This window comes from Gymnodraco acuticeps, unplaced genomic scaffold, assembly GCF_902827175.1.
Source record: "Gymnodraco acuticeps unplaced genomic scaffold, fGymAcu1.1, whole genome shotgun sequence".
Taxonomy (NCBI): Eukaryota; Metazoa; Chordata; class Actinopteri; order Perciformes; family Bathydraconidae; genus Gymnodraco; species Gymnodraco acuticeps.
This window is the reverse complement of record NW_022990583.1, coordinates 1,180,470-1,204,461: the sequence shown is the minus strand read 5'-3', so window position 1 is coordinate 1,204,461 and position 23,992 is coordinate 1,180,470. Positions and strand designations below refer to the sequence as shown.

Below are 23,992 nucleotides of genomic sequence, written 5' to 3'. Positions count from 1 at the left end.
CACGCATTTATTATGCACAACATAATACAAAGTGAGACCTAGTCGAAGACAAATGATACAGGTGATGCAATTAGGTGATGAGGAATCCGATCAAATATGTTTATTGCTAAGACTCATTAGTATAAAAACATTTGCAAGCACAGACAAACAAAGAAAGGTTATACAATGTCCATATTCCAAAGACACTGTACAAGAAAATATCTTAAAGTTGTGGCTTCTCCCTGCTTTCACACAATACACATTTACAATTATGAAAAATAGATCCATTGAGTGATACCTTCAACATGTTTTTCTTCTTAATTTTTACCCCTTAAATAAATAACAACAACAACTACAAAAAAAAACGTACAGTTGGTACAATTCGGTATACCAAACATGACTTTTATACTGTAGGCTTTTTGGCTTGAATATGTTTGTATGTTATGAAAATGCCCCTGCATGGATTTGAGCAACATGATGACTGAAGAGTCTTTATTTTGTTTTTATCATAAAAAATATATGGAAATGCAGAAAGCGCTAAAAGTTAATGTTTACAGTTTACTGATAACAACTGAGACTAATGGCTAAATACAAATAGTTTAATCAATATAAAAACCTATGCAATGCTTTGGAAAATACTTGTAGATAACTTGTTTGTTGCAAACAGGCCGAACCCCATTTACGGTCTGATAGGATATTCGATTAATAAAAACCTCAATGTCTAGTTATTTACAGCATTAACCGACTGGCACAGTTCCAAACTGACTGCAGCCCAAAAGAGCCATATTTCCTTTTTTTTTTTTCTTTTTAAACTGTATAACCTTTTTAGTTTCTCCATCCATCTTAAAGTTGCATTTGACAAATATTAGGAACAAAATTCCTAGAATATGCATATTTCCTCATTTTCTCTTAGGATAGATTCACCAGTGAAATATGACTATTTTGATGTGTGTCAAAAGACACTTTGCAGAGTTTCGTCTACATAAAATAAGTTGCTTTCATTCATGAGAGTAGTTGGGTCGGTGCAGCAGTATCCTCAGCTGTCTGCTGCTACATGAATAGATCTTGGAGAGACTTGTCCTGAATACGACTCAAAGTTCCGTCTCCATTATTTTTAGCACTTTGATGTTGTTCCCCGTTCTGTGTCCCTTTTCTGATCCTACCGACCTCATCAAATCCCTGTCTCCTTCTTGATCCAGTCTACCAGCTTGGTGACGCGCGTGTAGACACCAGGCTTGTTCCGACGAGCGCAGCCCTCGCCCCAGCTCACGATGCCGGCCTGGAACCATTTCCCACTCTCCTCGAAACACACCAGGGGGCCCCCGGAGTCTCCCTGGTGACAGGAGAGCAATTATTAGATCGGCTTTGGATGTGAGAGCATGATGATTATATGGGTGTGAAAACCTTTCTACATCAGCCTTTTGTCCTTCTATTCTATTCTGGAGAACATGTTGATTGGTCTCACCTGGCATGCGTCAACTCCTCCGGACAAGAATCCACTGCAGAGCATTCTGGAGGTGAGTTGGCCCTCGGTGACAATGTTACACACCGTGTCGTTGATGATTTTCACACTCGCCTTCTGCAGTAGCTGAGCCTTTGAACCTGAAAGAGCAGGACAAAGGGGTCACATGGCCTCTGTGTTCGTCACTAACATCAAAAGGTGTTAATGGTCTGGATTAGTGTTAGCTAATGAAGGTTTAAGAGGCTTCCCAGGAGAGCCAACGTCTGTCTTGATATATGGATATGGACGGAAGGCTTAATGGAATAGAGCAGATGAGATAAAAAGATGAGAGGGGAAACTAGAGGGAGGGTTGAGTGGAAGAGAAATATGTCATGATGGGAAGGATAAAGAAATGGGAGGGACATTAAAGGAAAGGCAGAATAAAGGATGAAATGATAACGAGATAAAGGGAAGAAGGAGGAAGTAGGCAGGGGAGGAAGATGAAGGACAGAGATGAATAACTCATTTTGAGAAAGATGGGGGAGGAGTGGGATGTCTTAATTTTAGTTGGATATGCAGAAAGGGAAAACACAACTGTAGAGTGGGTCACTCCGAATTGAGAGAGAACACAGCATAAATATATAATAACCAGTAACAGTGAGAAACAACAAATGACGAGTGATGAGTTCTATCTGTAAAGGAATATTTTCATCTGATGCGTAGCTGTACTGAGAAACTTCACATGAGTGACCACTCTTTCTCTGTGTGGGGGGGAAGGGTTTACTGCCCACTCAGACAGAGTTTCTTTGTCTGTTCATCTGTAATCGATTAGGGGAAAAGGCGGGCTGTTGGGACCCCTCCTTTAAAGGATATATAGAGATGTTTCTGTCTTGTGTGGGTAGAGTTAATTTTGGCAGCTTGCATTGAACAGTGCGAGTTGCTTTGTTAATCCTCCGGCCGTTTGTCTCTCAATAAATATCAGTGTATTGACAGGCGAATCCAGTTTCACTCATTTCATGATTGGCTCAACATTGCTGCAAAGAAGTTTTATCTTCACACTATCCAAAATGTTCAATTCATGCATTATACCTCCTTCTCGCATCGCGCCCCAGCCTGTGACCCAGCAGGACGTGCCTGCAGGGAAGATGTGGGAGGGAGCAGGTAGGCAGATGGGCTGGATGGTGTTGGTGAACTCCAGCGGCTCGCTGAGCTCCAGCAGTGCAATGTCATAGTCAAAGGTCATCTGGTTGTAATCTGGGTGGGTGATGATCTTCTTCACCGGCCGGCGCTGCACTCCATCCTGCTTGTACTGATCCTGCATGCCATTGTAGGTCTGCCAGTTGGAGGCAACATGATTCCTTTGGAAGCATTGCAGGGCAAAGGTTACTTATTGTAAGTCGCTTTGGATAAAGGCGTCAGCTAAATGCAATGTAATGGTTACATGGGAGCCAGGATGGATGTATGCAACATCATAAACGTATGTGCAATCTAGTAACAATCTACATATGCCTTGCAACTTATGCTACTAGTACTGTAAACTCAATGGAAAGCAATTCAGCAACCTCTCTAACAGAATATCATAAGCCACAAAGGTAGTGCTTGATTATTGGATTGCATTTCATTTTATTGATATACTCTAGGTGCTAAATCTGTTCATAAATATGCAAAACGACTTACTACTTATGATGATATATAACTAAATATCTTTGTTGTGGCTTCCATATAAAGTAATCTAGAAAAAGCTTGAAAATTAAATATCATTTTGTTTATCAAATATCATCAACAACTGAAAATGAACACAATCCCTTCTCAACAACAATAGAGGTTGCTCAGGTCTAACAGCAGGGTTTGTGCTCCACCTACAGGGCACTCTTGTGAATACAGCTCCATGCTTTCATAGTTGAGATGTAAATTCTGCCCCCCTCCCCAAGGTTTTTCTAAATTATCTCCATCAGTGGCTAATTTTCCGATTTAACAATTTTGATAAAATACTCCTCTGTTGAGCAGAGTTCTGTTTGTCTGAGAAATTGCATAATGGAATTTAATAAAAGGTTGAAAAATGTGATGATAAACAAAACATGAGGGAACTAATAATGTTTTTTAAACCAAAAAAAGAGTGGATGTGAAAGAGTGGATGTGTTACTATACTATCTACTTGGCACAGTCTATGGGTGTTTGAGCTGTCACTCACTCTGGGCTGGTGGTTGAAAAGCAGTGAGCGGCGGAGAGGATCCACTTCTCTGATATGATTGAGGCCCCACACACATGCCCATAGGTCTGGAAGTGAAGGCTGACCTGCCAGGGCCATTCCCCCACGGCAGCGTTCTGCCCTCCCACGATGCGGTTCAGCTTATACGGCCTGGTGCCACACGCTGACATTTAACACAGGATATAATGAGAGAGGAGGAGCATTGGAGGGTAAGAGCAAAATATTTGGAGAGAATGGCATGCATAATCGAAAAAAATAGATTACTGGAAGCAATCATGATGCTGGCCTTAACTGTTATATGACTCTCTGGAATCCTAATAAAGCACACTGGCATATTAGTTGATGAAAAAACAGACACACCCTGAGGCCTAAATAGAGGAAAAAGCAAAAAACTTCAGAGCTGACAAGAGCTGCTTTCAAAGACGAATGAAATAAATAAAGTAGTCAAGGCCTGGGGCTCTTTTCAGACAGCCCAATGCGCAGCTCAACCCAGCTCTGCTATAATCTAGTTTGAATGACACTGAAGAGATTAGATCCACTTTCAGCTGTTTTAAAATATGTAAAAAAAAAAGCTTAATTTTGGAAGGGGAAAGAGATTAAAACATTTCTTACAGCAGCTGTCCTCGTCGGAGTCATCAGAGCAGTCTTTGACGCGGTCGCATTCGGCATTCACCTTGTTGACACAGTCGCTGTTCCCGCACTTAAAGCTGAACTCAGAGCAGACGCCTGGAGCTACAATGGAGTGGAGACAGGTCCCAAAATCAAAACACATAGCGTATTTCAATCAAAGCGTTAGATGATTGCTAAGTTTAACCAGTAAAATACTATGCAATCAGTGGGGCTTTAAAGTGACTTGAATGCACAATGTGGAGTGATTGAGGAGCAGATAGCATTGATTGGGGGTATTGATTGGGGTTGAGGTCTAATATACCTCTTTGTTCACAGAAGTAAAAATCAAAAGGAAATACAAGAAAGTCCTGTGCGTGTGTGTGTGTGTGTGTGTGTGTGTGCTTGACTAAGTGAGTGCAAGGAAAATTGATAAAGAGGGAAGTAGAAAGGGGAGGAAATGTTAGAAAGAGCTGGGAGAATGTGAACAGTGACAGGAAATATGCTTTGAATTATGAATAAAGTTGGCAGTGCAATGTTTTTGTAAAACTTAAAACTTTACAGATGAGGTTAATTGTTTGTTTAACATACTTGTTAAATATATTAACTGGCAGGGAAAAATAATAAGTGCTGCCACTTACAGGTTTCACAAGAGGCCTCGTCACTTCCATCTTCACAGTCTTTCTTTTTGTCGCACACAACGTCCTGAGGCAAACACTGCCCGTCACCACAGCGCCACTCGTTCGGCTGACAACCTGGAGCCAATGAAAGACAGTGATGAGAACATTGGGCAGTGCTTCAAACAAACTCCATTACGGAATAAAATGATGACTGAGACAGTGACCAGAGCATTAGCTGTGATGTGCCTTTAATGTTAGCACAATTAGCATTTTATAGGCTTTGCAATACTTACTGCAACTCTTTTCATCGCTCCCATCTCCGCAGTCATTGACTCGATCGCACACCCAGAGTTTCGGTTTGCACAGGCCATTGGAACAACCAAACTGATCAGTGTCACACTCTGAAGTAAGAGAAAATAGTGTGTATTAAACAATGCAACTGAGGAAGATTATACAAGTGAAAAGGGATCGTTCACCAACCCAAATCACTCATATATTGGACACCAGTACCTGCTTCTGAGGGCTTGGTTTACAGCAAGTTACTTCATGGAGCCTAGTAACATTAATATGAAGGTAAGACCGTAACAAATCACCCAATAAACGTATTCATACTCTTCCGATTTTGTTACCTTTAGACAGTGCCAGGTGAGTCATTTCCCTGTGTTTCGGTCTTAAGCTAACTAGCTTCTTGCCTGGCCATGGCCTCATATTTAAGGGGCATTTATGGGCTTGGTATTGATGTTCTCACGTGATAAATCTCTCTCAAGAAGGCAAGTAGGTGTTCATATGAGAAGAGGATATGAAATAAGGAAAGGAGTAACGACAGAAAAAGTGCTGTTGGGTCGAGCGGGAACTTACCGCACTTCATCTCGTCGCTCATATCACCACAGTCATTCCAGCCATCACACTTCAGTTCTTTTGCGATGCAGATGCCGGAGGCGCAGGCAAACTTGCCGGGGCAAGCTGTTCCCAAACAACAGAGAAAATATTGAAGGAGCAAAGACAAGGAGAAACAAATATGATGACAAATTGAAGAATAAAGGAGTGACACAGTATGTTCACAACATCCATCACATTGCCAATCCTTGTCCCTGTTGATCAGAGCCGTTATAAGTGGAGTGCTCCTGACTGACAGTGGAAAATAAAATGGACCCAATAAACAACCTATCTGGTGATTAGTCTAGCTCTTGTTGCAGTTCCTAAGCCTTTATCACTAAACGGCTCCATTTGACTGTCAAACAGCTGCCATCTCATCGTCTCTCAGACTACACAGCTAATCCCCTAACCCTGTCTGACTCTGTAATGTCAGGCTATGAGTGTCCCTGTCACATCCCAACATTTCAGCCTTCCCGCCAAATGCCATATAAAAATGGGTGAGAGACGGGACTCTTTACTCACGGTCTGCGGGATCGTAAGCGCTGTACTCGGCACTGAAGCCTTTGTCAGCGAAGGACTCGTCGGAGTGAAACATCACCTCTAGGACGTTGTTTTTGCTGGTCAGAGCCAAAGAGGACAATTCGCCACAATACCTGGGACACAAGACATATATGTTTAAAGGAAAACACTGTTTTAATTGTTGTAGTTATTCTGATGATTACTTGCTGATCGATATTAGAGAATAATTGCAACCAAAACGGTAATATAAATGTCTCCCTATTTAAACACTGCTGGACTCGAATGACAAGTTCTGCGCGTGCCACCATAGGACACATTTTTCAGAAACATGCATGTATTTGCGAAATAGTGAGCATGCGTTAAGACTGCATACAAAAATGAATACTAGATGTTTTAGATATACCGTGACCAAAACGGGTAAAAAAAAAAAGGAGCATTGAGACATTTCCTAAACAAAACACTCGTAAAGTATCTGAATAATTACAATATTCTGGTGAGGAAGACCAACTAAAATACAAGTAAGTTCATAGAAAAACTGTACTGTAGTAGGTCGAAGTTGAACCAACAGTTAATCTGTCAACTGTGACGGTTGCAGGGAATCATTAAAGGTGTCATTTAAATAAGTGAATGTCTTACTTGGTGCCCAACACCTCCACATAGTCTTTGTGACATACACGGATATCCACCCCAGGCTCTTTCATGCGGAACATGGTGAACCTCAGACGCACATATTTCCCAGCAGGGACCTACAGCAGAGGAAGAGGTGATTGGTTCATAAAGACCTTATTTAACATGCATGTCACTCCTCCTCCTACACACCAAGACATGCTTCTGCCTCCCATGTAAATGCAAGTAGACAAGTTCGCAACACACGCAAACAGGCCATGGGCGCACGCATGTGCATGTACATGTACACACACACACACACACACACACACACACACACACACACACACACACACACCAGCAAACAAAACCAACACATAAAGCACTGCAGCTCAGTGAGAGCTGCGGCAGCAACAGCGGGCTGACAGATGAAGATAGAGGAGGTACTGAACAGCTTGGCTTCCACAGTGCTGCCTCAGCATTCTTCTCATACGGTGGTGGAGGAGGAAGAGGAGGAGGAGGAGGAGGAGGAGGAGGAGGAGGAGGAGGAGGAGGAGAGGAGGAGGCGGAGGAGGAGGAGGAGGAGGAGGAGGAGAGGAGGAGGAGGAGGAGGAGGAGGAGGAGGAGGGAGGGGTTTCAGGCAGAGGAGGGGGTAAGGGAGACAAGCAGTGTTTCAAACCTTGATGGTCCACTTGCAGTCCACTGCAGGGGGATAGAAGCTGGGGTGAAGTGGGGAGGTGAAGACTCCTTTGTTTTCAGGGAGTTGGCCGCCACACACTTTAACTGAAAAGAGCAAGTGATAAATTCACATTCAGTAAAAAACTATTTCCTTTTTAAATGGATTTAAAAGAAACAATTACCCACCATTATCACTAATCGTATATAAATTACTCCCTATTTAAACACTGCTGGACTCGCATGACAAGTACCGCGCGTGCCAGCATAGGACACATTTTCAAGGTTTTAGCAAAAATGTAGTATTTGGGAAATAGTGAGCATGCGTTAAAACTGCATAAAAAATGAATACTGGATGTTTTGATATACCGTGAAGGCATGCCAGGAAACCAACGTTTCCATCAAGAATTCACGCAAGATGATGATTATTGATACACAATGGTCATTTTCTTGGTTAGGTATTCAAACACAAGCAAATCAAGGTAAATGGATAAAGTACAGAATCTATCAGTAAAATAATGGCCATTAATCGCTGAACTACCTTTTTCCCTGGGGATGGCTTTGTACTTAGCCAGGAAGCCAGGCCTCTGGACCACGCTGTCAGTAATCAGATTAATCAGCATGATGTTGCCGGATGACACCACCTCAAGGGGGTTGGAGGGGGGCCTCTGACCGCACTTCCTGTGAGAGAATGATAGGTAGTCAAAAGTAACAGAATCAGAAGCAACTAATTGTTGTAAACACTACCATAAAGCAGGAGCTAAAAGTCTGAGTCTCTCTCCCTTAGGAAGCGCAACACTTAGAAGAATTACAACTGTATTTGAGTTCCCTAAGTCAGAAGCACTAAAACATCAATACAGGTTTAAACATTTTCAAGAGAAAAATCATTTGAAAAGGAAAATTAATAGATTAGCAGAGAGGGGTAGTAAAAGATATACATGAGATGAGATGTGCCAGCACTAGATAGAAAATGCTTAGGTGGAGTTTCAAAGTCAAACATTAGGTGAATTAGCAGAAAGTTTCAGCACTGCTGGAGGCAGAGCAATGGAGGTGTGAATGACACCGCAAGATCAGCAATACATCTACCTCTAGTAGAATAATGTCATTATAGAGTATTATATTATCGCTCTCATAAACCTCATGTCACCTTGGATAAAACTGATCGCTCAATAGATTTATAAAATATTATGCATCGCCTGGTAAAGCATATTTGTTTGGCAATGATTTCTGAGTTAGAAATTGCCTGTATGCCAACTGATGTTGCATACAGGAGCCTGTAGTTTCAGAATCACAGCCTTCCCCCATAGACAAAGTGCAATTACACACAGTGGTGTAGCAGGATTCAGGTTGGCAACCTTCACAGATTTGAAAGCAGAGGTCTTTTTGAGCCAACTCAATCTCACCGAGGTCTCAAAAGTTAACAATAAAAAGAGACATGCAGTGCTAAAGGCTTCAGGGCCAACTAAAAAAAAAAAGTTGTAATCACAAATCTACTGAAAGGAATGAAGTGGAACATGTTTTTCACCAACATCAAAAAGAGCTATTACTCCTAAACCCTTCTGCAACATTTCAGTCAAGTGATACCTCGTGGTTTTCCTGTGGGAATCATGCAGAACTATATTCCCCCTCCCTCTGATCGTCAAGGCTAAATAAATTAGACAAATGTCGGTTGAACCCTATTAAACAAACCCTGCTACCAAGGTGTAAGGTTAAATGAGAATTTGATTTGTGTCACAATTTATTTTACAGTGGGAGCGAATCAAGTCAGATTATTGTCTTTACTTCAGGGAGAGTCATCAGTGCAAGAAATGCTGCCCCTACCCTTATGACCATGTACCATGACCAACATGTTTTCCAAACTGCCAGGACATTCTCAGCCCTCTGACTTACTCTGTGATGGCCTGGGAGTCATCTGGACTCAAAGAGTCATAGATGGAGACAAAGTCATCTGAGCAGTCATCCTCGATGTGGAAAAAAGGAAAAGAAACCGTTATGGCGTCAGCCTCTGAAGCTCGTATTTGCCACTGACACCGTGACTTGGGGGGATAGCCCTTAGGGTAGCCTGGTGAATGAAATGTCTGTGTCGTATCGGAAGCCTCCAGACGGAAGAAACACTCATCTGGGAATAAATAAGATTAGTTGAATCATACAGTGGGCATAAAAATGATGAGTAACTTTTATTTGCAATTATGCAACATTTAATTATGCAAAAACAATGACACATTTGAACAATAACAGTCAAACTATTCCATCCTTTAGGTTATAGATGTATCTGAAAAATAGATTAATGTAAGATGGTACAGCTACTAAGTTAACTTCAGTCTAATCATCCTAATAGTAATACATCAGCAGTGTCAAAGAAAAAAGTGTTTTGTGTGCCTGACGCAGGGATCTCCATCTCTGACTACAGCCGCACATGTACAGTGCAGGCCAGACATTCGTTAAAGACTGGCAGGGGGGGTGAGCATCTAGCCAGCTGGAAAATTACAACTTGGAGTGATTGAAATGGGACACGCTGTACTCACTGGCTCTGGGGTTCCTGGCCATGCGGGAATCTGTGACTGGAGATGGAGAGAGTGGCAGAAAAACAGGAGGAAAGGTAAGAATGGGTCGCTGATGTTGGGAGGGTTGAAACTATTTGATGCATGAGCCCTAAAATATTTGGGTTGCACATTTTCTGTTCAATTTCCCTGCGGTTGTGGGAACTGGTGATGGTGTGTAGCACTTTCTGCTCCATCTCACCTTGCCCCGCAGCAGCAACCCATACATCTCTGTCTAACTATCTGGGACAGCGACATCAAATCATACCCACAAAAATCATTTTAAAAGAGGACCAAAAAACCACTGAGTCACAGGGTCAGCGCTGTGGGCCAGGATGTGGACAAATGCAATGTGAATGCTGATAGGGCAGAAGGAAGAAAAATGGCAGTCTCAAGCCAGGCCAGAGCCCAGCTAATATCATTAGAGGATCCAAACAGCATTGAATGTGCAATCTCAGATGCAGCACAAGCAGAGGGGCCTGGCTTATCTGTTATCATCTTATCAGCACAACTCAAAGCAAGCTCCTTTAATACGAATAGAAACCATACAGAATACCAATGCTGATAGGAGATGACAGTGTTTTAAGATCTGTATTCACAGAGTTTTATCTTAGGCTGATGTCATAAAAGGCAGCCAGATGTAGCATACTCCAAGTTCACCCCATCTTTCTTCTCCTCCCCCCCCCCCCCCCCCCCTCCTCCTCCTCCCTGGCCCTGATGGTACCTACATGAGGCTGTGACTTCACTAATCTTGATATCCTCGGGGTTCCCAAGGCTGCGCTGCTCCTTCATGCCTTTCTCCAACACCTCCAGCACTCGCTCCTCTGAGAACTCCGGCTCGATCTCCAGGTCTTCGACAGGAATAATAAACTCGGACCAATAGTAGGCGATCACACCCTCACTGGTAGAAACAGAGATGAGAGAGAAATGGATGGAGGTTGGGAAGGAAGAGCATAAAGAGAGCTTTCAGTAACAAGCTTCAAAATTCAAGAATAAGCACAGATTAGTTGAACATGACAATTACTGATATTCCTAGTAGCCAAATCGAGCAGATTTACCATTACAGATTGAATAAAATGTCTAAATCAACTAGTGTCCAATGCTTAACACATAACTGTGTAAGATTACAAGTCAACAGACCTCATCTAACCTTGATTTTATTCAACAAAATACAACTTTTTGAACTCCCAGGGGGCAGTGCAACACAACATTTTCTTCATGCAAGATGTATTGTGAACATTTTTTTTTTTCATGAAGTTTTCACCATCTGCTCAGCAGTATAAAAAAGAGAACAATCTCAACATCTCATTACCTGAAAGCAGTGACCACAGACTTGCTGTAGTATTTTCCGAGGAGAGGATCTTTCTTGTAGTTTTGTAAAAGCTGTGTGGTTTTATTGAATAGAACATGTTAAGGACTGCTTGTCTGCCTGAAGACAGAAGTACAAATTAGCATGTTAACATAAAAACCGCCTCCCATGCAAAGCACACAACAATGGGATTCTCAATTAAGTGTTTTGCCTTCAGCTGCAAAGTGTATCAGACGAGGCTGCAGTCATTCTTTGTAGTTTTAAATGCAGGTTAGACACCAACATGTATTATACAACATCTAACGCCAAGAAAAGAGAAGGAAAGCATGAGCAGGTTTCATTTGTAATGTTAGAGATTTAGCAGCAAATGACATTGGGAATATAAATATCAATATACCAAAATGACTATTAGTTTAAATTAGCAACATCAAAAGTTAACCCATTAGCATTTTACTAAAAACAACTTTAGAGACACAGAGAGGATAAACTATATTTTCTCAAGGACTCTAGAGACAGAATACAACTAGTTGAACATGACATCTCTATCTCAAGGGTGTTTTTAAGCCAAGCATTGTTTACTTAAAGCCATACTTCCCAATCGTGTAAAGACTAACGTAGACCTGAAACTTTTCCTTAAAAAAGCTATCCTGTTTGTTGTTGTATGCGATTGCAAAAAAGCTAGTACATCAAAAAGCTTTTTCCCCTCAATCATCTAGTGATCTAATATTCCAGCTGCACTCTAATCCTTACCCTCACTTATGTACGTTTGTGTGCTCTTGATGTTTGTTTTTTTGTTGCTATCAACTTGCTCCTAAGTGGTGCTACAAACATCTCCACTGCCTCCAATAATAGGAGATGCTGTTGAGGGAATCACGAAGCGAATGTGCAGCGTTTTATCCCGCCCACACTACTGTGCCTTCAGCAGTAACTGTGCATTGGGAGGGGCGTTTTCACAGCTAATCCTCACTGAGAAAAGGGAACAGAATGTAACACTGTGCTAAAAATAGTTAACAATAAATAGGATAAATGAAAGAAAGGGGAAGAAACACAGGAAAGTCATGTGAAACTTTATGTGAAACTCACTAGTGCCTCCAGGTTGTCTGCCAATTTGTCGAACTCCTTGCTGTTGGTGTCCTCCAGCTTCTGGTCATACGGTACATCAACCAACTTCATATGCCCACTGTAGACCTGCTGTGAAGGCCCGAGCCGCATATTATAACTGCCTTCTGAATCAGCATCTTTAACTTGGGGGAGAGGCAGGTGTGAGTTCAGTGTTTGATCAACAAAATGCTATGAGATAGCTCCCTCTGTTAGAAGAGTAGAGCTTTAAAGAGACCCTGAAGCACCATTTCAAAAGTTGTACAGTGTGATCTGATATCCAGCAGACTGTTAGGCTCTCGGAGCAATTCAAGCAGCCAGTTGAATCAAGAGGCTGTTTATCAACACTTCAGAGGCCTTTTCATCAAACCCAGTATGAGTAAATGACAAGGAAGCTGTGCCTTAGTCTTTGTGATATTTGTCTCTTTTGCATTATTAAAAGCAGAAAGTCCGAGCTGTCAAATAGGCAAACACTAATGGGAAATTACAAAGTCCAAACAAGCCACTCTTACACTCTTCTATCAAAGAGCTGTGTCTTCACAGTAAGTGCACATGATCCACTCCGCAGTATCTGATGTTATGGCTGTCTTGGCAGTAACTGATTTAAATAATTTAAATATTCAGCTAATTTCTCATTTATTTCCGTTTAGAATAACTTTGATATTTGTCAAAAACTGTCCGCCACATGTCCAACATCTCCAGACATATTAAAGCACTGTGCTTCAAACTTCAAGACTACTCTACTGTGGATGATATATAAGAGGGAAGCATCTAACTGTACTCACAGAGAAACAGCCAAATGAGGAATGCTGCAACGGCGGCAAGGATGAGAAGAGCCACCACAACCCCGATCACCATGCCGATCTTCCGCTTTGACGACGGCTTTTCTTTGTTGGTAAGGAAGTCAATCTGCTCGTGACGGCCATTGCGGCCCTGATGAAGAAAAAGATACACGGTCAGCAAACATACAGCAAGTGTACCGTGATGTGGATGCAGATCATATTTACTTTAATTACGTGACGTGGGCTTTTCAATGGCAACTGCTGATAGTTGGAGAGCATATATAATAACAACAACAATGGTAATAATGACAATAACAGATGACACATCAAATCGCTGAACATTGAAAACATATATTTGACACTAATTGTCAACATTTGCTGTTTGATTGCTGTACATTTATTTTAAAATAAAGGTATTAACTCTACAAATGTCCATGGTTAATTGGAAAACTTGACAATAGAAAAGCAGAATGAAGTAAGTAAATCACCAGATCATCCACCTATTTATAACGTCTCGTTTAGATTATTGTATCTCCCTGACGTATTGGTGTCCAAAATGCGGCTTCACGCCTTCTTACCGGGCTGAGAGTATATGACCACATCACAGCTGTTCTGGCAGATCTTCACTGGCTTCCTGTCAGTTACAGGATCCAGTTTAAGCATTTACTCATTAAAGTTTTTAAATCGTTGCATGGACTGGCACCACACTACCTGTCTGAGTTGTTGCACCGGCGTGCTTCAGCTAGACTAGAGCAATGTGCTTAGCTGTGTGTGGTTCCTCTGTGCAGGAAAATAACCACAGGCGCTTACGCTGTGGCAGCCAGACTGTGGAGCAGCCTCCCAGTACAAATCCACACTGCTCAGTCTAATGAACTTTTTAAATATCAGCTAAAAATTCACTTCTTTGCACTGGGTTTTAATACTAGTTAAGCACAACATTTTGATATTTGTATGTGTTTTTATACGTTTCTAGTTATTGTGCGTTTTATCTTGTTTTTAATTATGGTTTTATTATTTTACTCCTATTGTGTTATTTTATATTTGTTCCCTGTACAGCACTTTGGTCAACTGAGGTTGTTATAAATGTGCTATATAAATAAATAAATAAAGATTGACAAGTAAATAGTTGTATTGATCAAAAACAATGTCATTTATCAGCATCTCTTCATTTCTGAGAGACAGTATACATTACATTTCTATACTTATATTAAATACAACATTTAAATATCAATGCGAGAGGAGTGGCTTTCCCTGGTTTTGGCTATGTGGAAAACGTTTAGAAATAATTAGCTTTGCGAGCACATCTAAAAGTGGCATCAATCGCCATTACCACTGCAACTAACCTCTGCTTTACAATAGATATGATTCCACAATGATTGGTTCACCAACAACAGGTTCTGCAGGAACCATCACATGTTCTCCTTTAATATAAATATTGAATGAATAATGCAGAAAGATGCTGCAAAAGATTATTTGGGTTGTATGCAAACTTCACATATATAAAAAAAAATATATATATTTGTTTTAAATTGGAGAACAATGCCATAATTTGTATTTGTCCGGATTATGAGAAAAAGCTATTTAATCTCCCTGTCTGTATCTCCCACACAATAAAGTGGACTTTGATGACTTTGACACCATTGTCTTAGAACAGGGATGGGCAACTTGGATGGTGGTGGAGGCCACATAATGTATGTACTGGCCACCAGGGGGCCGCAGATTCACTTGGAACACACACACACACACAAATTGCATGTATGTAATTATTAACAAATTAAGTCTGACATCTTCATTGACATTTTACAATCTTTCAGGGAACATCCTCTACTAAGCTCACTAAACAAATATCAGTTCACAGAAATGTTATTTAATTTGTACAAGTGGCATGTTTGTATTGAACAGGTTATTTAACAGTGGAATACAACTATTTTAAACTATTGGAAAGCACGGAAAATGTGTGTGTATTGAGATTAAACATTAAGATGACATAAACATGAAGTCATGAACACTAACCCAGACACTAGTTGTCTAACTTGAACCTAAGACACTTGTAGCCTGTCTCTGATGACGCACAATAAGGGAATTAGGGATGCACCGAATATTCGGCCACCGAAAATTATCGGCCTTAAATGGTTAAAAAGGCCCTTTCGGCTTTCGGCCGAAAGGGTTTTTGCACCGAAAAAATATCACCGAATGTCAGAACAGGCTTACGTTGGTAACCTAACGTGTTGTTGTGATGACGTAATAAAGACGCGGCGACCATGCTCGCGGCTGGCTCACAGGGGGGGGAACATTGACCTTTGTCATCGAGATTGCCCTGAGCCTTTAACAAATCGTATTAAATAATCTGATGACAGACTGTAAACAGAATAGCTGAAATTTTAACAAACTAAATAACTCAGTTTCCTCTAATCATTAACCCATGTTTGTATAATGTAGTTAACTCCGTGTGTTGCTGCTAGCATACATAACACATGACGTGGAAACGTTACTCGTGGATGGGGCTACAGGGCTGCTAGAAAGACGGTCGAACCCGGTACATTTCTCCGTCTGCATGCGGTGCACTTTTGCTAAATGTTTAGACAAATTGCTCGTGCTTACATGCTAAACTCTTATTGCACTTATGGTAACAAGTATTCTCCACATCGAGACGGGTAAAGTTTAACCACACCTCGGAGCGCGTTCTCTCCGCCATCTCCGCAGTGTGCTCCGCTGCATGTAGCAGCTGCGTGTGTGTAAACTGCCCCGCCCCCTCGCACACAGACGGGGGAGAGAGATCTCGTCTGATCGAAAATACATCATAGACGCATTTGTTGTCTTTGCATATTAGAAACGAGTTGGCGACACTAAGACTGCGATATAATGTTTTTTAGCAATAATACATGACATATATAAATGTACTGTATGCATTCAAAAGTGCTGAATAAATGTTTTATGGACCCATAATAGTGATTATTATTTAAGTGAAGTTTTGCCATAATCATGTCTATTTCCATAATCAGGTAGCTGAACAACATTGGTAAAAAATGTATACATTATATATATATATTTCTATTAATCATTTTCGGCCTTTCGGCACTCGGTTTTCGGCCAACTGTTTCCTATTTTCGGTATCGGTTTCGGCCAAGAATTTCCCATTCGGTGCACCCCTAAGGGGAATGTCAACACAGACACCCGTCAACCCGCACTCTGCTGTTCCTCAGCGCCGCTCCCCCTCCCTCCCGCTGAAATTGTGAATGAAAAGTGTATAGTAATCATAGATAACAGGGCAGGGTCTGTGACAGTTTGTTTTCATCTGATTTCAAATAAACAAAGTCTTGGTTTTTAGAATATTAAACTTGTTTCGCCAAATTCAGATGATAAATACAACTTTTAAGCTTGTAAAGGCATAATTAAAAGTGGTAACTTAACGTCACAGCAGGCATAACAACCCCCGGGCCACCATTTGCCCATCCCTGTCTTAGAAGGTGTTTTCCGTAAGTAAACTTATAGAAATAACACTGTCAGCACATTAATCACATACATTTTTTTTAATTCATCACTGTCCCCATTATGAAAATATGACAAATGTGTAGACCTATTATTATTTTTATTTGTAAAACAAACAAGAACAGTTTCCTTTCTCAATATCTTAACTTCAGATATATATAAACAAAAATGGGATGTGTCCTTTAACTTCTTTCCTAGAGAGACAAGTTCAAACAGGTATAGTCATATGGTGGCATACAAGACTGATCAGACCTGTTCAGGTAGTGGGACGAAGCTACCACACTCACACCTTCAGGTACACATGTTTGTGGGAAGAAATTACATGATTAACTGAGAAGGACCACGTAGAGATTATGGGTCTGTCTGTCTGTCTGTCTGTCTGTCTGTCTGTCTGTCTGTGTATGTTGTTGAGCTCTCTCAAGTGGGTGGACTGAGAGAGAGGTTTCTGGACAGTTAGTAATCAACACACAATGAATTCAGTGCCTGTAGTAGCCCATGAGTGAAGAAGCCCAAGTGCTATTAGGGGTGGAGAATCACTTTGGTATTAAATCAATTTGTCAGATGTGCTGCCCCTGAAGATGGGGGCTCAATTACATGAGTCTAGATGATAACTCATGGCAATTAAGGCCTATTCTTACGCGGCTAGGGCTTCCACACATGCTTTCTAATTGGAATCTCTAACAGCAATCATGGGCCAGAATGAGGAGGATCATTAGAGATGGGGCCAGCGAGTGCTCCAGGGTCTATCTCCCTCTATCTACCCTGATCACAGCCTAATAAAACCATTATATTATATACTCTCCATCATTTCCCATTCTTCACTCCTAGAAAGAGTTAGTATAACATTTTATAGCTATGTATGTGTAATCGTTTTTTTAAATACCAGCTCAGCCGTGCCATGCCAATTATTAAACAGGAAGTAGTGCTGTCCGTCTCTCAACACAACCAATCATGTGGATGCAGACTAAAACGAAATGTTAATGTTTAACAAGAAAAGCAATCAAAGTTGTTGTGAAATATCCTGCAGTCAGTTTTTCCAAGTAGTCTAACCGGTTTGACAAGTGGGAAACAATTTAGAACTGCTGAAGGGTGTGGTGAAAAATGACGAAGACCTCAAGCACAGTTGCAGCTATGTCATTACAACACTGGTCTACAACCTTATTAACAACGATTTGTCTGAACAATCCAGAATTCTTGTCGGGGTATAAACTAGAGATGTATTGTACTTGGCTACTTAGATGCTATGGAAACTTTCTCAAAATACACTGACTCGGTATCTTGTTATTTTGAGAAACTAAGTCATTATTTTGGGTGAAAAACATTTTCTTCACAGCTGTGCAATGTTTGACATAATGAAGGGTTGTGTCGGGTGTATAGTGTAAGTGTAATAATCCTTAAAGGGACAATATGTAGGATTTGGTGGCATCTAGTGGGGTGATTGCAAATTGGAACAAACTGAAGTGTTTCTGAGAGCTATGGTGGCCTTCAGGTAATGATATAACCCAAAATAACTTTTTCTTGTGCCGCTGTATGGTTTGTCCTAAAGTATAAAAATGACCTTGCAACATGGCGTACCTTGTAAAAAGGGACCCACTATATTATAGATATTAAAGTCTCATTCTCAGCTAATATAAATACAATGATTCTTGGTCTCAGCAGAAGACATGCTGACATGTCACAGCAAAGCACGTGGGAATAATAAAGTCAATGATTAATGATTTTAAGTAAGGGATGCAACAGATGTATTGTTTTTAACTGATACAGAAATTCTATAGCCAATACCGATATGATAAAAAAAAAATGTTTTTTACATTTTCGTATAAGATGTTGAGAGCAAAGATAGGGGATCAAAAATATTCATAGCGCTGAACTAAGAAATCCCAGCAAAATGATAGTAAACACGAAACATACAAAATATGATATACAAGTACAACCCTTAAGAATTATGTTAAGTGCTTCAGTTCTGGAATAGTGTTGGCTGACTCTTGCTCTGTCGTGACTTGGCGGGACCAGACATCATTAAGTGCTCTTCGTATTGTGACAAATCAAACTGTCTGGATCAACAAAAAGGCCTACAAGCTTTTTGTATGTGTACAATAAGCAAAAATGTTTCTCTAAACCTCCATGTGTGTTCACACAGGTGCAGCCCGATATTTTTTACATTTGCATATAATCTGCATGTTGTTGTTGCAACTGCTCAAGTGGTTTGTCGACATATTTCGAAACTAATGTGTAGTGACTAGAAGCTGACACCGTTTCACAGTGACACACAGCAAAACCTGCCAAAAGCCAAGCATTCAGCCCTAAAGTAGAGCTCATAGACTGTATAGAGTAGAGCTCCACCCTTTTAGAATTGCACAGCCACAACATTGTCCAACTCAGGATGGATAAAATAATATTAAGAAATTCATGCAGCTGAACCAGATAAACCACATAATTTCTTCTGCACATTTGCATAGTCGTGTTAAAACCTGGAGCCTTCATTACCCACTATGCAACCTGCCACAGATTGGTTAAAGATTTGGGCAGTGGACGTATAAAGAGACCTGGATACAGCCTTTTGAGGCTGTGACACTGTTCATTCATATAAAAAGGTTGCTCAGTAGTGCATAGAGCCAAAAACATTATCTTGACTGTTACTGACTTATAGTGAGTATAACAGGACCCAGATCTTCCACATACATGGGACCCTTAGAGATACATAACCCTGCCTCCCAGCAACTCACCTCGACTCACACACATTAGCTTGCAATTAAGGACTAATGATTTAAGTTGATTAACCTTAACTACATAAAAGTTAAGTCTATGGGAAAAAGGATGTTTGGGACCCATGGCTTTATGTGAAGGACGCGGAAGTTGTAGTCCCACAGTTTGGCCACAAGGAAAGGAGACTGCCGCTCTTCCTTGAGGGCTGATTGTGGCACATTATACTAGAAGCAGCTAAATCAGTGTCACTAGAAAACAGAGGTAAGCTCACTTGTTTTTAATCAAACACCCCTAAATGTATTCACTTTCAAAGTGTTATTCTTCAGCCTCAATTGACTTTGCCTCAAGTGACATCACTTAGAGCAGTTAATCAGTTTTGGCATTGCTCCCTCTGGAGACCAAAAAAAGCTTTAGTAACTTTTTACACATATGCGGTAGAACCCCTCAACGACCTGTTAACGGACTTTGATTTGAAAATCAGTAGAGTTCCCATTTAAAACGCTCTTAAAAACCTCCTTTGAACTCACCAGCATAGATCTGTCCTATCCAAAAGAAAACACCCGGGAGACTGCTAGCAAAAAAGCAACAATCAAATATGACAGCCAATCAATACAATTTCAGTAGCCTCATATTTACTTTTAGTAAACACCTGCAGAGATCTATTACTTGACCTTGGGCCTGGCCCTAAGCATACACTTTACAGTTAGCCCCTAATACTGCAGCATCACTGTGTGTGAGGAGGAGTGAGGCTACAGCCTTGTAGCATACTACAGAGTTGCTGCTCAAGGAGGAACTAGGCAAAAGGCTGGGAGAAAATCTACAAAATCCTCCATAACTGCGTCTTCCTCTTTACAGAACAGAGAAGGACTGAATGAATGCTGCTGGCCTTGTATGGAAGCAGCCTCCATCAGGATTTACACACAGAGAATGTCATTTGTCAAAGAGGCAAAGCCCTGAATAAGTACAAACAAAGCCCATGTGATAACTGAACCAATTAAACATTTATTTAACTATCCAGTTTTGTCCACTTTTCCTTTGAAAGCATCACTCAGTAGAGTCAACAATAAGAGACGTGACGTTAACACTGTACTCATTTTACTGCTGTTCAACAAGAATACCCTTGAAATGTGTCCTGAAATGCAGTAAGAGAAAAAAGAGAAAAGCATGGCCTTGCCTGAAGAATTGTTTCTCTCTACTCTACTGAGTCACCACATAAACAGAGAACAGACTGACTGCAATAATCATAGAATTCCCATTAGATCCAGTATCTACTTATTGAAGTAATCAAATATTAACAAAGGAAATAAATGATAGTTTCCCAACAGTTTCACTGCATCTTAATAAACAACAACTATCTCTCCCAACTTTTAGGAGCAGAATGCCAAGGAGTGGTACATGGCAAGCTTTAAAGTATTTTTTTGTGAAGGTATATTTTGAAATCTACAGCAACTCAAAGTTTTCTTGAGAAATCCAATCCCACGCACTTTTCCAAAGAATAACCTTTTAATGAAAAAATAAATGAAAGGAAGTAAAGGAAAAAGCAGCAGCTTGTTTTCTTAGTTTCGCTATGTCTCCAAATAAGCAGGGAGGGGTCAAGTAAGGACACGCTTGGCCATTCTTTTATGACAAATACCTAACAGGCACCCACTCCTGTCTGAGCCTGGCAATGGCTCTATAGATATTTTTCATGTCAAACAGATGGATTTGAACTCCTTGTTATTGTCACACATAAAGAAAAAGGTTTATTTTGCTGAAATAGCCTTTTCCTGTTTGGCTACATTCTCAGCATTACTAGTACACTCCAGTGAGTTTTTCCCCTAGGGTAAGGAGTGTTTTTGTGAGGCTGTCAAATATATGCTGTAAAGAGCTGGTACATTTCAGCAGCACTGACCAAAGCCTTGTAACCATTAATGAGTCCCCGCAGAGTGAAGTTCACCTTTGGCTGGCCGACACTATTTTCTGCCCACAACCTCTACTGGTAATTCATTCATCTCAAACAAGACTGAATTATGTAGTGACAAGAACTGTATGGATATTTACATAATGTATGCATGTTCCAGAAGACGTTGACCTATAGGTGAGGAAAAATAAGCCTTTGGCAGTTTTCTCATCCCATTATAATTTCTAAAAGCCTGTTTGAATATCACACACAAACAACGTGGTTGATCTAAAACCACTGTGGTAACATGTTAGTGTACTTGCAACCAATAATGCATTTTACCACAAAGTATAATTGTAGTTTTTGTTGATGCACACACAAAACTGTACCTCAACTCACATTCAACCAATGTTTTCCATACCGTAAACAAATACATAGACTAATAACAGCAATGTTTATATTAACAGGTTTTCTAGGCCTCTATTCTATTATTTACATACAATGTTCACTTCAGACATGCTAAACTTTCCCGACTTGTTTTGCTGTGACAGACCACTGCCCACAATGACACACCACATAGGATTAAAAATGGTGTAAGCCTAAGTGAAGTCTTCAAAGTTCAATTATTCATTCAGATCAGAGGGAAAACAACATCATAGTATCAGTGTTGGTGCTTGTCAGATATGTACTAAGTAAATACATTTGTTCCTGCTCAAGATCATATTCAACTTTATTGTTATTGCACATATTACAGGTGTGAGACAACGAAATGCAGTTTAGCTTCTAACAAGGAGTGCAAAAAGCAGAATAAAATATAGAATTAATTGAATGATGAATAAACAGTGAGGTGGGTATGAATACACTAGATCAGGGGTGTCAAACTCAAATCTGGCCCGTGAGTTCATTTAATGTGGCACCACAAGAGCTTGCAAAGAATATGATATGTTTATTATACGGTTACATGATGATTTACAGATGCACGATGCCCATAAACTACATGTCCCACAATGCATCTCAAATTTGACTTTTTTTCTTCTAAATATGCCTTTTTTCTTAGAATTTGACCTTTTCTCAGAACCTTTTTTATTTCACTTATTTTTTTCAAATTCTCACTTCTTCTTTTTGTGACTTTTTCCCCAGAATGTGGCTTTTCTTTTTAAATCATTTTGTGCCATTCTCACTGAAGAGACTTGCTATTATTCACCCTATCTTCTGCTTTCAGACATAGTTTATTATGAAGTTATTACCCTATCAGATAATAATCCAATGCAGAGGTAATCATGTAAAAATAATGCATTACTGTATATATATATATTTATTATATATGTATTTTTATATATTCTTAAAGTTACAACCGGCCCTTTGAGTGCAGTCATGATGCTGATAGGGGCCCGCGATGCAATTGAGTTTGACCCCCCTGCACTAGATATACACAGCAGCCTGTGAGCAGTATGAACAGTGTGTAAGAATATGCTAAGATATATAAAGTATAAAACAAGCCTAGTGCCTAGTCAAAAATGCAGTGGCTAAAAACCAGGCTCAGCCATTGGACTTTCCCTTGTGTTTCGGTAGTGACATGAAAACTGGGGACATGATTTTTTGAGTATAGTTTGTTTTATTAAAAAATTAAACCCACAATAAATGTAAATATTCCAACTTCTGTTTGAATGTAATCATAAAGATCTTCTAAATACACCATTGAACAAAATAAAATGTTTTAAGTGTTATTTACAGAAATTGAAATTGAAATGTCAGGGTTGGGGACAGCTACTTCCCAATAGAAAGTACCCTATAAATGATGTTTTTGTATTAAGCTTATCACTATCTAATTGAATGCCTTGTGTTTAAATAGACCATAACATATTCTTAGTACATATCTATGTCATGAATACTTAATTGTTTTGTTAAATCGTTTTTCTTGTTGTGGGACCGCACTTTGCCCTAATTCGGTAGAATGCCCCATATACCAAAACGTTGTCAAGGGCCAAAATATCACGTTTGTAATCGTTGGTAATGTAGAACTCGTCGTGTAAACAGATAGTTAGCTCCGACAGAAAAGCTAGGCCCACACTTTGGGTGTGTAGTAAAACGGTGTGTCTCTCTGTTGTACAGAACAATTTACATATTCATTAGCACAAAGAAGTTTAATTTCAAACTTGATAAGAACTTACGTTGTATTCATATCGGGCGGAATGCATCTTCCAAAAGCGCCCTCCCACTGAAGTCCAACAGGATCAGCTTTACCTTCACACCAGTGTTGTAATGAATAGTAGATGTGTAGCTTATTCTTTATAAAAATGACTATATTATCACTTCGTTAAGGTTAAATCCAAATGTCTGCAGGTCTTCTTGTATCGTCACGAAGCACCTGAGACAGAGCTCTTCCGCACACACCTTTGGGGGAATAAACCACGCCCCTAAATACCTGCTGTATGTGCAGTGTAGCGGTTTGTGGGTGAAACCAATTCAAAGAACTACAAGACCATGCTGTCATTGCACCTAATAATTACCTATGACTCTTAACCCACATGTTTATTCAAACACCTGCTTCTCCCCCGTTTGGTGTGGTCCATTTACGGATGTTGTCGCCAAGAACTGGTTTACTTTTAGACCACTTTATTTAATATCTTTAGTTACTTTGCAGATTTTGATTAATGA

At 40.2% G+C, this 23,992-nt stretch overlaps 1 protein-coding gene across 2 annotated transcripts; it reads right to left on the bottom strand.

Annotated features, from left to right (window-relative positions):
• Positions 1 to 67: 67 nt before the first annotated feature.
• Positions 68 to 23,738, bottom strand: zmp:0000001114 (suppressor of tumorigenicity 14 protein homolog). Of its 2 annotated transcripts, none has more exons than XM_034228008.1 (19): positions 23,506 to 23,738; positions 13,264 to 13,411; positions 12,464 to 12,624; positions 11,384 to 11,454; positions 10,800 to 10,972; positions 10,057 to 10,092; positions 9,422 to 9,650; positions 8,073 to 8,212; positions 7,536 to 7,639; positions 6,887 to 6,996; positions 6,254 to 6,384; positions 5,714 to 5,818; positions 5,149 to 5,256; positions 4,877 to 4,990; positions 4,242 to 4,361; positions 3,612 to 3,792; positions 2,510 to 2,778; positions 1,445 to 1,581; positions 68 to 1,312 (listed from the first exon to the last, which is right to left on the bottom strand). In XM_034228008.1, exons 1-19 carry the CDS (start codon positions 23,530 to 23,532, stop codon positions 1,151 to 1,153), a joined length of 2,526 nt encoding a protein of 841 aa, XP_034083899.1. In that variant the 5' UTR covers positions 23,533 to 23,738; the 3' UTR covers positions 68 to 1,150. The 2 variants fall into 2 exon arrangements, with proteins under 2 accessions (XP_034083899.1, XP_034083900.1); XM_034228009.1 differs by lacking the exon at positions 23,506 to 23,738 and adding an exon at positions 13,839 to 14,030.
• Between the last annotated feature and the right edge of the window lie 254 nt (positions 23,739 to 23,992).